The sequence below is a fragment of the Mesocricetus auratus genome, unplaced genomic scaffold (assembly GCF_017639785.1).
Source record: "Mesocricetus auratus isolate SY011 unplaced genomic scaffold, BCM_Maur_2.0 Super-Scaffold_100028, whole genome shotgun sequence".
NCBI classification, from domain to species: domain Eukaryota; kingdom Metazoa; phylum Chordata; class Mammalia; order Rodentia; family Cricetidae; genus Mesocricetus; species Mesocricetus auratus.
This window is the reverse complement of record NW_024429209.1, coordinates 20,033,973-20,048,701: the sequence shown is the minus strand read 5'-3', so window position 1 is coordinate 20,048,701 and position 14,729 is coordinate 20,033,973. Positions and strand designations below refer to the sequence as shown.

The following is a 14,729-nucleotide window of genomic DNA, read 5'->3' as shown; positions in this document are numbered from 1 at the left end:
CCACTGGGGGTGGGGGTGAGAGTGGAGGTGGCAGGGGACATCAAGAAAACATGGCACATATAGATACTCAAGAACAAAGACTTCACAGCATTCTAAGCAAAAATAAAGATTAATATCATTCAGAATTCAAATACGCCTTTCAGTGCAGGCATAAGAAGAAAGGGCCATACAAACACCCCATTAATAAGCACATCTTGGCTACTGTTTACCCATCAAACACCTCACACCGTAGTAAACACACAACCTTTCTCAAGGATGGAGCATGTTCTAGGCCAAAAAGATCAAACCAATTTCTTATTAACTCTGGGTAGAGAGGGCATCCTTAGTCTGCAGCAGGAGCAGTCATTGGGTTTAACTATAAAAAGGCCAGATGAGTCTCTTTTGCCACAAGGTTAGGGTGACAAAGGTGCTGGCCGTCTATACTTCAACAGTGGGCCCTAATCTTATTACACCTATCCCCTGGGTGTAATAAGGAAGCAGAAGACATCAAAGGTGTGTAAACCAGAAAGGCAGAAGTGCCTGACCACAGTGACTGACTGTGCAGCAAAGAGAAGTCCAAGGAATTCTCAGAAACTCAGTTTAGTGAAGTCACAGCAACCTGGGTCTACAATTACTAGCTGGAGGGCTATGACATTTAAGACAGCGAAGACTACACATCAAGACCCTATTCCCAAACAGCCTTCTCCAAAAGGAAAGCCCCAAATCAACAAAGATCCCAAAGCAAAGCAAACCAAAGCCATGAAGTATTTTGAGATAAATTTAATAAAATATATAAGACCTGTACAGTGACCAACTAAAAATGCTGGCAGAAAGAAAAGAATCTAGTGAGATAGAGACAACGTGTGTGTGTGTGTGTGTGTGTGTGTGTGTGTGTGTGTCTGTGTGTGTGTGTGTGTGTGTGTACTCTTAGATCTAAAGAACAGAGGAGCGAATCATGTTCGTGCTCAGAGCAGAGCAAACACAATTAAGTTGTCAGTTTCCCCCAAACTAACCTGAAGGTTCCCAGTCAGATTTTCAGGCGATGCTCAAAGAACTAGGCACAGTATCCCTAAAAATCTACAGATCCAAAGAGCCTACAAGACCAATACAAATTTGAAAAGTACTACAATTCAGTGGCTGCCAGATTTCCAAGGTCAGAACCAAACTCCCCCCACTTAGCTGCCCATTCCAGACAAAGGTGCCAAGGTAAGAACAGATGCTGAGCTCCACGCTGGCCAAGGCCCATAGTGGCCATGGGAAAAGTGGCACTTCACACAGTAAGCACACTATAGGCCACACCACAGGCCAACTTTAGGACAAAGTTACAGAAATTCTACATCAAGGGCTGGGCCTGGTGGCACACATTTTAATCCCAGTACTTGGGAGGCAGAGGCAGGGATCTCTCTGAGTTCTAGGCCAGCCAGGGACATCTAGTGAGACAGTCTTAAAACACAGAAGTAAAACTAAAACCAAAAACCAAAATCTACAGCATAGATGAAAATCCTTCATGGATATATGGAAAACAACAAGCCGGTGCCATGAACAGAGTACAAATTGCTCTTTAAAAGACACTGGTAAGAGCATAAAAAGCTGCTGGCTGGTAGAAATGAAACAACATGCTCGAAACTAGACAGATGTAAGTGCAGGAAAAGATGAGCACACCTTCGGGCAGTAGGGAGATGCAAGTCAGAACCAGTGTGGCCCATCACACACCCAACAGGGTGGCTGGCATTCAAAGAGGGCTGGCAGACTTGGAAAGATGTGGAGTTATCCTAACTTACACACTGCCCTGGATGGAACTTAAAATGAGCACTCCTTTGTTTGTTTTCAGGCAGGCCTCACTGTGTAGCCCTGGCTGGCCTTGAACTTGCTACATAGAACAGGCTGGCCTCAAAAATCACTGATCCCCCTGCCTCTAACCCACCCTGTCCCGCGACACCCCCCCAGTACTAGGATTAAAGGTATCACTATGCCTAGCTGATATGAATATTTTGGAAAAGTCTGAAAGTTTCTTAATGAATATTAAATGTTTAGTACATGACCCAGAAATGGTACTTATAGATAATATAACTCCAGATATATCTGAAAGAAAATTTATGTTCAAATAGATAGGTTTTATTAATAACAGCAAAAAAACTGTTAACTCGTAATGTTTTATCAATTTGCCCATAAATACATCTTGGTATATCCCATGCAATGGAACACTACTTAGTAATATAAAGGTACATGCTAGTAATACATTCAGTAATGTGGGTAAACCTCAAAACAAAACAAAAAAACCAAATACCTTCAAGGCAAAACGTTATTAGAAGTATAAGACCAGCAGCTGAATGTATCTGAAAATTTACTAAAGGACTGGTAGAAGCTTCTTAGTAGCAGCCTGGGGTAGGGGAAGGGTGGACCTGATGAGATCAAGCAATGGGGGTGGACAGAGTCAAAGTGAGAACTCTGTTCACTAGGAAGACTATTGAGAGACTGAAAAGGCTTGTCACAAAATGGGACACATGACTACAAGACACAGATCCAAAGAATGTCTAGTGCACAGATGACAGAGTGACATGCACAAGGTAGTCAAAACAACCACGCCAATAGCCCATGGTTTGAACACAACACTTTCAATGCAGAGAAACTGGAGCAGGTCCAGTCTCTTCAGTCATCAGAAACAGAAACTAGAACAAGACATCCCCTGGTCCTGAAGAGAACGAGGTGACTAGTAAGAATGGCATCACACATGATGTGGAGGGTCAGGGCATCCAAGCACCCAAGAGCTATTGTGGACGAGGATAGACTGCCATCCTGGCCCTGTGACACAGTGATGACAAGGCAAGGGTTGTACCTGCCCGAGCCTGTGCCCCTGGAAACTCACAAGGACATACAAGGTCCATTAAAGAATGTTCACAGCAGAGCTCTAAGTGACAACCTTCAGTGAGGACACAGCATCTGGCATAGACACAGGAACTCCAGTGCACCCAATGTTACACCATCTCACAATACTCAAAAGCAGTGGGGCTACAGTCTACTTCCACTCATCTAAAGTCTGACTAAGCTTTACAGGTTTATTATAAAATAATGATTACTAAGATGTTTACTATACACCATGTGCCATTCTATACCATGGCTATATGCTTTGGCCCAATTTTCACAACCACCTCCATAAAACATCACAGAGTACTCCCAAAATGCAAATGCAGGCATAAAGAGCTTAAATAATTTAACCAAGCCCACAAGTAAGTACGATGAGAGCTGGGAGATGCGCAGCCAGCCCAGTGTGAGGGTGTGTATTAAACCCTCACCATGTTGCGGTTCGATGACAGAACTGTAATAGCAAAACGGAGGGAAGACAAACGTACAGGAGGTGGGAGGACACTAGGTTCCACATTTTAAAGAGAAAATCACTAAATAACGCCTCAAATGGTGGTGTCGTGGGAGGAGGGGGCAGTGTATGTGCCTCTGAGCAGAACTGGAGGAAAAATCAGAAAACAGCTACATGCCATGGCAACAGTGGTTGTCTCTAAGAAATGGGTCAGAGTAGACAGGGCTGTTAGACTAACCATGAAACCATTCTTTTCTTTGCCACACACCCCATCCAAGAAGATCTTGTTCTGTTGTCAGGCTGTCCTGTCATTTTCCTAAAGACCAAGCATACTGAGGACACAACTCATGGAATACCTGCCTAGAACGAGATCCCTCAGTTCAAACCTCAGTTCCACATAGACCAACATGGAAAACTGAAATCCACACTGGAATAGCAGTTGTCATTTACTGAGCCCCAGCACCTACAGCCCTTTGCTCAATACTTTATCTGCGTCAGCCTGAAGCCTCCCAATGAGGGGGGTCCCATCAGCCCTTACTCTGCTGATGAAAAAGACTATGAATGTAACTGCCATGGGCTAACTGACTGGGAGGAAGGGGTTTCACTTCAGTATCTGAGGACATGCTAGTCCTGCTCCCTACTCAGGGAAAGAAGAACAGAGGCCCAAGCCTCTCAAAGGTTGTTTATAAGTACAGTCATAAACATGCACAACTCCTAGGTGTCTGTGGGTCACCTATGGGCACAGGCTACCTGGGGAGCAGAATATTCCAGGTTGGCTCTTAGGAAAGAATTTCGTGTTAATGGTGTGGGACCCACCCACATGCCCACAGTAACTGCAATCTCTATTCCAGTGCACCCAAGAGACACAATGAGCTCCCAAGGATCACTAGAGCTCATCACAGTAGGGATTCTAATGGGGTCCTTATCCTCTTTCACACGTGTTCCCTGAGGGATGGAATCGCAGCATGTGGTTGATGCCTCACCAGTTACTGGCAACATTTACCCACTATTTCTGTGCTAAATCAGCGAATCTTCAATAGAGTCTCATTAAACCCCACACAGTAGGTATAAACCAGACAAATCCAATAGAAACCTGGCCAGTGACACGAGAGTTCTCCCAATCAGTGCTCAATGAAGCCCCTCCTCACTGAGGTCCCAAGTCAAGTCCACAAACAAGAAGGCTCCTCTCTACTCCAACGACCCACCTGGGCTGTCAAGGAGGAGGACACTAAGGAACAGAGGAGGGACAGATATCTACTTCTTTAGGGAGCCAAGTCTAAACCATTGGTATGGACCAGTGGCCAAGGAAAAGGTTGGAGAAGCTGACTTTGGGTCACATGACCCAGATAAAAGGATATTAGGGGACAAAGAGGAAGACACAATTTGAAGAAGCCCAACAATTATTCAGCAGTAGGAGAGGCCAAAGAGTACTAGTGAAAGAGGCAGTCCCGGGAGGGAAGGAACCAGAGAAGACAAAAGTACCTCACTCCATCATGCCCGGTTTACACCTGTCAGGGCAGCTCCCGCCCATCTCTAAGGCTCCATGCCCAATCCTTGTTGTCAACAGACTCGCTGGCCACGCTTCCTGCTCTTACTCTGTCCTTGCTCTATTCAGACCCCTCCATAGTCTACCTGGCTGGTCCTTCAATCTCCCAGGGCTGTTCAGATTACCTCTCACCGTCTCTCACTACCACCAGCTGACACACGTCTCTTCAAATACACACTTTCCTAACTTCCTATGAAAGTACAATGCGCTCATCTTTCAGGGTTTGAATGTCAGGGTTTCTAAGTGCTTCCCATTTTCCATGGGACCTGCAGGAGTCAGGCATTCCTAGGAGGCCAGGGCCTGTTGTGGGCTGACATCACAGAGACAGGCTGAAGAGTCATTTTCTGCACAATATAGAACATGCCTCTCTCTTAACCCACAGGGAAGCTACATAATGATATGAACACTGTGTGTCCAAACCAGGTTTCAGCAAATGTATTCCGAAAAGTGCCAGGTAGACATATGATGGCTCATCCCAGCGCTCAGGGGACCGAGTTAGCCTAGGCTACACAGTTTTAATTCTGTGTGAGCATAAATATTTTTGCCTGCTGCAAAAATAAATAAATAAAAGTACCAAGATTGCCAGGTAGCAAATCCTGGCTTTGCACGCCACAGGACTGCTGCCTTTGGGCAGGGCAGCCTGTACACAGCAGAGACAGGGTGACTGCTCCTGTTAAGACTTCATTTACGAAGAAGGCAGAGCACAAGGCCACAGTCTGCTGACGCCAGATTGAAATCACAAGCACCCACGACACCTGACATGCGGTGGCTACCCAATAAATGAAGAAAGCTTTGTGGAAAATACCCACTGGGTTTGCAGTGGCTCCCACTGTGACTAGTAGCCAGGGGTAGATTTAGTGACACGGGGTATCGACAGTGGGCTACACAGAGAGAGCAACAGCCAACGAAGCAGTAGGTTCTCTCTTCAAGCTCCCAGCAACAAGGCTGGGCAGGGAGCGATGCCGCTGGAAGGCAGCAGGACAGATGGGTGGCGGAGCTGCAGGGTAGGAGAGATGAAAAGCTGGGGCCCCAGAGCTTCAGAGAGGCGCATGCACCCCTAGGGTGTCAGCCATGAGGGAGAGGAAGTTAGAGACAGACACAAGCGAGCAAGGACAGAGGAGGGGCGGGCTTTGTAGTCTCTCCTGTGAAATAGGAGCCAAGGCCCATCACCTGAGACACAGTGGGGCCTTACGGAGTCAAGGAGTGGTACTTCTCTGTACGCATCGGAGAGTAGGTGAGCTGGTGTCTAGTATTTTTGGGTTTTCAGCTGTGACTCATTGTGACTGAAGTATGTCACTCACTGACTCATCAACACTTCTTGTCACTGCCCCTCACTTCACGTTTCAACGCAGGTACCAACAGGCCCCAAGGAGCTGGAAGGGGATACTTCCCACATGCGGACACACCCAATTCTCTGGAAGGTTACACTCTTACCTGCATGCCCTCAAATGTGTAAGAAACCCAGAGATTTTAACAAATTCTCAAGCAGCAATCTCATGGACGTTCCCCTCACAGCTGTAAAGTATTTCCCCACGAGGGAGAGAATGGTCTTTATGGGAGCACGAAGCCCTGTCATATCCTGATGATGGACCGCACTCAACTTTAAAGACAGGAAGCCAGTTGACTGGCAGGAGTTTCAGCATAAGCAGTGCTTATGTAAAAGCTTATTGTAGTAGTGGAGTCCACACAGCTCAAGTTCTCACATGGAAAAACCAGTGTTAATCCCACCGATCGACCCACGACATAAATAGTCAGAAAAGAACTGTGTTAAATCTATGAGGTGGGGAGACAGCTCAGCAGTAAAAAGCAGTGATCTCCCCAGGGCCAGTTTGGCTCCCAGTACCCAAAGCAGGCAGCTCACCACCACCTCCAGGGAGGTCTGATGCCTTCAAGGAGGGCACTGTATCCTCACGTTCACATGCCTAGCTCACACAGACCTAACGAAAAACGATACAGTCAAAATCTCTTTAGACGGTCAATTTCAATGATCAAAACATACCTGAAAAAAAAAAAAACCAACCAAAGCAACCAACTGAACAAACAAAAACCCTAACATTTCAAAGTTAATTAATATATTATTGCATTACTGTCACCAGTTTCAATGCTGAAGAGGGCCAGGCGGTGGTGGTGCACGCCTTTAATCTCAGCACTCGGGAGGCAGAGACAGGTAGATCTCTGTGAGTTCAAGGCTAGCCTGGTCTATAGAGCAAGTTTCAGGGCAGCCAGGGCTACACAGAGAATCCCTGTCTCGAAAAACCAAAACAAACAATGTTTGAAAGGGTTTGGACCCATTCTATTTCCTTTCAAAGACTGACACTAACTAGGTTTTAACTGATACACTCCAAAGAACTGGGCTTTCAAGGCTAACTGGGTCTGTGAACGCCCGTGTCCACTGTGATTCCTTTTTCTATTTTGAAGTTCTTATTCCCAAAGTCTGAAGATAATTCTCTTGAGAGACAGCAAAACTCACTGACTTCTCTCAAGTCACTTTGGACATGTGGAGAACCAGCAACTCAGTTTCACTGAGCTCAAGATGTTACACCAGCGACACCTTTTTTGCTCGAAATGACTTTGCACGAACTCAGAGATACATATTAAATAAACTTGCTCTCTTACCCTATGGTTGGATTGATGTTCGGATCAAAACTGTCCTCCACGAACCGCCATACGATGCTAGATTTACCCACACCGGTATCCTGAAAGAGAGTAGGATGGGCGACTGAGGGAAAAAAAAAATTAAGCTACCTACAAACACCCAAAATCAATTTTGTGGCATAAAGTGGGTAATTTTTTTTTAAAAATTGAGGGACACAAGGCAGTCTTTTGGAATAAGTCAGTGAAGAATTTTTATTTCAAAATGCATTACTGGGGCTAGACTTCTTAGTGTGTGCTTTTAATCACAGCGCTTTGGGGGGCGGGGCAGGGGCAGGTGGATCTCTGTGAAAAGGCAGAGACAATTCAGCGCGCCATGGCCACACAGTGAGAAACTGTGTTAAAACTATTTAAAAAGTACTGGGGAAGGGTTCTGCAGTGTTGAAGACGAAGAGACACTAGAACCTCTCCAAAGACCCAAGCTGGCCAGCAATTCCAGCAAATCTGTGAGGCTGAGGCAGGAGGGTTCCAAGCTGAAGAAGGCCTGCTGAGGCTACTCAAGACTCCAAGGCTAGCCTCGTCAGCTTGAGGTCCTCCAAGCAAGCAGGAGACACAGGGCTCAGGAGAGCAGTGCTCACCCACCATGTACAAAGTTTTAGGCCCTCCTCCCTACACACACACACACACACACACACACACACACACACACACGCTGTGGAAACTCACTGGCCTTTTAACGTACTCCAGGAAACCATGCGCTTCCCAAGTTAGGCCTGAGTAATCCCGGATGAACCCTGGCCCCACCCTACGCGGAGGGGCACAAAACGTCTGGGTATCGGAATTCTTCTCAGTCGGTCACCCAAACAGAAACTCAGGACGAGAAGCCTTTGAGCTGGCCAAACTACCCAGAGAGGACCGGAAGCTGAAGCTAGCAAGTCCTGAGGCTTCCTGGGTACCAACTCCTCCCTTCTTTCCTACAAGAGTAAACTTTGGAAAGTTAACTTCTTAGCAAGGAGTGTCAAGAGACGTCCCAGAAGTTCAAGAACTTACGTCACAGCGCTGACAGGAGGCCAGGGGCGCCCACAGACACCCACAGACCCGCCGGGGGGCTTCACTCTGCGGGACGCGGCCAACTCCGGAGACGCCCCCCGCAAAGTTGGAAGGAAACTACCCCGCGGCTGCTTCCCGGCGGGGTGGGATCAGGGCATCCCTGTGGGGCGCCGGGGCCACCCCGGCACTTCGGGACCTTGTGTGGGGCACAGCCCGGGGGAGCCCGGACGCCCCGGGGGTCTGCGGGGGGCGGCGCCCCGCACAGGGCGGGAAGGGAAGCCAGGGGCCCTGGGACCCGCCCACCCGGCCTCCGCCACCCTCGGGGCCCGGCCCGCCGCCACTCACCCCCAGCAGGCACACTTTGAGCTCCCTCAGCGCCATGGCCCGGGAACCGGGGGTGCGGGCCCGCCGCCGCCCTAAGTTGAGGAGGGAGAGGCCCGGCCCAGCACCAGCATCACCCGGAGCCGCCGCCGCCGCACCGCCCGGCCCCGGCTGCTCACGCGAGGCGGCCGTACGTCCGCCGCCGCCCTCCGGTGCGGCCGACCCGTCGCTTGCCCCGCGGAGTCACCTCAGCAGCCCCGACGCCGCCTCGGCCTCCCCGGCGCCACCGCCGCCGCCATCTTGGGACGCCGGCAGGGTCACCTGACCTCCCCGCCCACTTCGGCAGCCACCTTCTCCGCGAGGGCGGGGCGGCCGGCTCGCGGCTCCGAGGCGGGTAGGCGGGGCGCCCGGAGTGGAGGGGCGGGGAGGAGGGCGGAGCCACAGCGCCGCCCCACCCTCCGGCTCAGCCCCATCTCCGCTGAGGAGTGGGCGGAGCGGGGTGGGGCGTAATGCTGGCATCACCACGCCCCTAGCTCCACCTCCCACCCGTCCCCAAGATGGCGGGTGGGTGGGTGGGCGGAGTGCGGCCGGTGGGCGTGGCCTTTGATCTCGCTCCGCCCATCAGCCACGCCCCCAGCCCATCCCAAGATGGCGGGTGCGTGGGTCCCAGCTCCGGGGTCTCCGAGCGGCTCCCCTCCCCCTCCCCGGGAGCCTCCCCACCTCTTCCCCCGCGAGCCAGGCACTCGCCGCCCGCGCAGCCCCGCGTTAACTCCTTGTGTGTCTCTTGGTTTTCCAGAGATTCCCCCTGTACTTTGTGGACTTGCAGGATGACTTAGACGACTGTAAGTAGCAGTTGGGGCGCCCCGCCCCTCCGCGGGTGTCTCTCGGAGGACTTGTAGGGTGCGCTGAGACGGGGCGGGAGCCCGTATCCTCAGGTGGCCCTCCTTCCCGGGCCGGGACTTGAGTGTGTTGGAAACTTTGACTTCCTGTCAGTTTCTCCTTGAGCTGCTCCGGGAGCCGGGAGAAGGGAAGCCCCCGTGAGGAGTTTGGGAGTGCGAGCCCCCCGCTGTATCTCGTTTTGGAACCCACTGCTTCCTTCGTTTTGAGTGGGTTTCGGGGGTAGGGGGGCCTCTGCCACTCGACCCTGCTCTTTTTATATGGAATTATTTTAAGGGGCAGTGGCTGAGAGAGACACCACCTTCGAGGTGCAAGTTCGAATTTGTGGTGAATGAATGAATGAATGAATGAATGAAGCTCTGGCTTTTCTAGCCAACACATTTTTTTTTCAGTGCCTACCTCTTCCTGCCCAGGCCGTTTGATGGTTTTCTAAATTAGCAAAGATGGTGTAGAAACAGCCACTGTTCACCGGGTCTCCCTCACAGGGCAGAGGGAAGCAGAGATAGAGCAGAAACATAGGAAGCCCAAGGGAGACTTGCTGGTGTAACAGAAATCCCCAGAAGCCAGAGTCGGCTGGGGCTTCCTGGGTACAGTGTCCTTCTTTTCCTTCCCTACCTGCGTGTCCCTAGTGGTAAGAGTTGATGTTGACTGGAAATTTGAGGTACACCATGCAGTGTGGAGCACACTCTCTTCCTCAGGGGGAGCCAGCCTGGTCAGGGTAGCATGACAACCGGATAGGAAATGGAAGTCTCTGGTGAGGAGGCCTCAGGCCAAGTCCTGGGGTCACTTTAGTTGCTTGAGTGACCGGGGGCAGGTCACCATACCTCTTAGAACCTAACTGATCATTTCATCTGCAAAATGAGACTAGAAGCAGCCGGTCTCATACGGCTTTTATGGATTAGAGCCAGCCTGCTCTACGTAGTGAGTTCCAGGCTGGTCAGGGCTGCACAAGAAGGGGTTTTGTGCAGATTAACCTACCAAAGAAGGTGACATGAACACCTGTGCACAGTGAACACTGAGTCAATGTTGGCCGCTACTCTGGGAGGGAAGTGGGACTCGCCTGTCTTACAAGTGAGACCGGGAATCGGAGCTCTCAGAGATCCTGTGTGGTACACCCGCTCAAGAAGACAAGTTTCGCACCTTGCGACTCCTTTTGGTTTCGCTGTGGGGATGAACCTCGCAAATCCCCTTCACCCCGGAGTCTAGGCATGGCTGCCAGTCTGGGTGCGCCTTCATTTCTTGTCTCCTTGGGCAGTTTACCTAAACCAGAGGTTCTCAACCTTCCTAGTGCCACAACCCTTCAATACACGTTTCTCACTCTGTGGTAGTCCCCAGCCATAAAATCAATTCGGTTGCTACTTCGTAACTAATTTTGCTACTGCTACGAATTGGAATGCAGATATCTGATATGTGACACCCCGCCCCCTCAAATCAGCCCACAGATTGAGAACCACTGAAAATGATTTGCTGCTTCTTGGTTTAGGTCAGTTTCCAGTGGGCAAGGGACTCTGGTCATCCTTTTCATAGCCCCGCGCCCTGCATGGCCTAGGTGCAGACTCACACTGTCACTGATAACAGTGATGGGTCCAGAGGCATGTCTGATTTACTTTGCAATCCTTGATGAAGTCTGGCTGACCTCAAAAAAGAAGGCGTGATGAGCTGGTGCCTTGCTTTTAAGCCATTCAGAGTCCTCAGGCCAGAGCAGCGCAGAAAGATGTGATTTTTCTAGGATTGGCTTGTTGAAGCAATCTGAATTCTCTTCAGAGCATGAGCGAGGGAGACAGGGAGACAGTCTTCATTCTGGCTCTCAGGTGGGGTCGCAGGTGGCAGGTATAGGGCACAGAAGACTCTGCCTAAGGGATGCAGAGGCCCGTGGAGTGTCGGGGTCTGCTTCCAGTGTGCAGGGGCTGAAAGGTGTCACTGTTGATAGGATCTGTCCATCCAGTTGGCATTTAAATATATACCAGGGATGGGTGAATGGGAAATGAGAGGACTCTGTGGCATACATAAAGAGACTAATCAAGAACACACGGTATGTGGTCATATTTGGATCCTTGCTTGAACAGAACAGTTATAAAAAGAAAAGACATTGAAGTGAGATTGGGTATTAGATAACATTAAGAGTTGTTATTTATTACTTTGGCGGTGATAATGGTATCATGTTTTTCTTCAAAGGAAGAGCCCTAACAGAAATAAGCATTCATGGGTGAAATGACTTGGCGTGTGAAATCAGCTTTCAAACGCTCTAACAAATAGCAAACAAAACGCTGGGAGGAGGGATACACTGGAAAAATAGCAGAGTGCTGATACTTGTAGAAGCTAGTGGCTGGGGACTATCCTTTTATTTTTACGTATTTGAAAATTTCCATAGTAAAAGGTTTTAAAAAATGAGATGAAAGTGTCACAAATGATCAGACATTTGCAGGAGGAGTTGGAAGGCTGGATTTCAATCCTGAATATGCTGTAAGTTATTGTAAGATGCATTTAGCTTCAAAAGACCCTTGTGTAAAATACATCAGTGTTCAGGAGACCACATTTCTTTTCAGATGTTTAGTTTTCAAGAGGTATCAGTGAAGGAACTTGGGAGAGGGCATGCTTCTATTTATGAGGAAAGCAAGGTGCCAATAAATGATGTCTGGATCCTTGGTGAAAATGGGATTAGCTCAGCTGTTGGAATATAGATAGACTCTTCAAATCTGAATGCTAAAGGGAGTGGTGCCTGTTCAACCTTGAAGGCAAGGCTTCTTCCAGAGCAAAGCATTCTGCATGTCACCTGCCCACTTTGTCCTGTGTTTGTGACAGTGTCCCTGCAAGGGTTGCAGCTACTCTGTACCCACATCACTCCCATTGCAGTGGGCTAACTTGAACCATGAGTACAGCCATGGAGTCTTTTCTGTGTGCAACCTGAGTATGAATCAAGCATTGGCAGCCATTTTCACCAAAATCTCCCTGTCAAGTGAACTAATCCAAACAGAATCAGGGTCTAGTTGAAGATTCAAATACTTGAAGAATAGAGCACAACTCAGGCCGTAAACCACTCTTTAAATTAGAGGTTGACCAATGTATGTTAATTTCCACGAAGGGTCATGTAGTAATAATTAGGGGCTTTTCAGGCCAGAAGGTATGTGTGTAACACACCTGTAAGCTCTGAAGTGACAGACTAACCAGAAGCTACAAACACACACTTATACACACACCTTGGAAGCTACCATGAGCCACACATACACAGACACATGGACACACACACACACCTTGGAAGCAACTGTAAATCACATAGATACAACACCTATATCCCCACACTTTACAAATTACACAAATGCAAACACAAACATATATACATCCTGAAAGCAATCATACTCCCTTTCCAGCATATACCCGAGAAGGAACTGTAAGCCACAAAAGCACACAACACACATACACTCCAAATCATGTACTGCAAACCACATGAGCATACACATATACAAGTAAACCACACAAACACATCCATAAACCACATATATGCATATACATGCATACATGCCGTAAACTACACACATAACCAATCATATAAAATATACCCATAAGTTTCACATAGCCATATATGTATACATTCATACGTACATAAATCCTATAAACACACCCAAAAACCACACAGACCACCAACCACACATACACCATAAGCCACACATGTGCGTATGTGCGTGTACGTGGGCTTGGATGTGTGCTATTGCAGCTTTATTGATACAAGAGAGGGCTGAACTTACTCAGGACAAGTGGTTTGCTGATCACCCTCCTGAAACGAAGCTGTCACATCGGAGCAGTAAATTCTGGGGTCTGTGGATGAGCTGGGCCCACGTGTTGGGGTTGCCGTCTTTCCTGCTGGGTTTAGTGAACAGAGTATTGTTTGAGAACCGCTGCTTGGTTGAATAACCTCGGACGGGTTACTTACACTTGATGTCTAGTCTCCTGTGGTTGCTGGGGATGAAGAAATCCACTCTTCCCTCTAGGTGAATGAGCAGGTTAGGGAGTCCAGAGTAGCTCCCCTCACAGCCTGGTATGTTATCTTTCCATCCAGGCTCCTATGAGGCAAACAGGTGGATGTCAACATGTCCTGGAGAATGTCTGTGTTTGGACCTGTGACATCTTTCAGCAGAAAATAAAAGTTAAGTCATGTCACAAAGAAACCTGAATAAAGATTTTAAACAGAATCTTGCAACAAAATCTAAAAAGAAAGCCTTTCCGGCCTGGAGGGCTGGTTTGGTAGTTAAGAGTACTTGTTCTTGCAGAGGACCCCGGTTCAATTCTCAGCACCTGCACAGTGGCCCACAACAGTCTGTCATCGCAGCTCCTGGAGATCCGACCCTCTTTTGAACTCTGCAGGCACCAGGCATGGGCGTGATGCATGAATGTATATGAAGGCAGTACTCTCACGTGCACATAACATAGTAAGACCAATGTAGGAAAGTATTACTAGTAATACTTCCCTCCTGGTGCTGAGGGTGGGATCTGGGGCCTCTGCATGCTAGGCTTGTAGTTCTGTCACTGAGTCACACCCCACGGTCTTGTTTACTTTGAAGTTTCTCAACAGGGCCGCCCCCCCGAGTTACCCAAGAAAGTCTTAGATGTGCTCTGTAGCATAGGTGAGCCTTGAACTTGTCATCTCCCTGGCTTAGGCTTTGGAATAGCCATGTCTATAGTCCTGTACCACCTTACTTTGGGCTTACAAAATTAAGTGGTTTTGCCCTTCAAAACGCCAGTTGGTCCTCTCCCTGATGGAGAAGCTATAAAAGGCAGTCTACAGTTGCCTTCCTCTTCTGGGTGGTCACTCTTCCGTGTAACAGATGTTTCACGAGCTCTTCCAGCATGCCCAGTCTAGGCCTCTGGAGGTGCTGGGGTGGGAAGCACCAGATGCTTGCAGCCTAGTGGGTAGCAGACAGTGAAGACAGAGTGATTGAGTCTGCCACGAGGAAGGGGACACGACAGTGGAGTTGCTCAGGCTGAGGAAGGCAGTAGGCACTCTGGAGAGTGTGTGCCCTGTCTTTGATGTGATGG

General features: G+C 48.9%; 1 protein-coding gene across 2 annotated transcripts in view; it reads right to left on the bottom strand.

Annotated features, from left to right (window-relative positions):
• The window catches only part of Rab22a (RAB22A, member RAS oncogene family), a 58,965-nt gene extending 49,683 nt beyond the window's left edge, over positions 1-9,282 (bottom strand). Inside the window, exons 1-2 of one of the 2 annotated variants that reach the window (XM_021229758.2) lie at positions 8,826-9,282; positions 7,455-7,534 (exon numbers count right to left, since the gene is read on the bottom strand). In XM_021229758.2, the coding sequence (XP_021085417.1) occupies positions 7,455-7,534; positions 8,826-8,861 (116 nt within the window). In that variant the 5' untranslated portion in view covers positions 8,862-9,282. The remainder of the gene's footprint in view (positions 1-7,454; positions 7,535-8,825) is intronic. The other variant, XM_005074475.4, reaches the window with a different exon arrangement.
• Between the last annotated feature and the right edge of the window lie 5,447 nt (positions 9,283-14,729).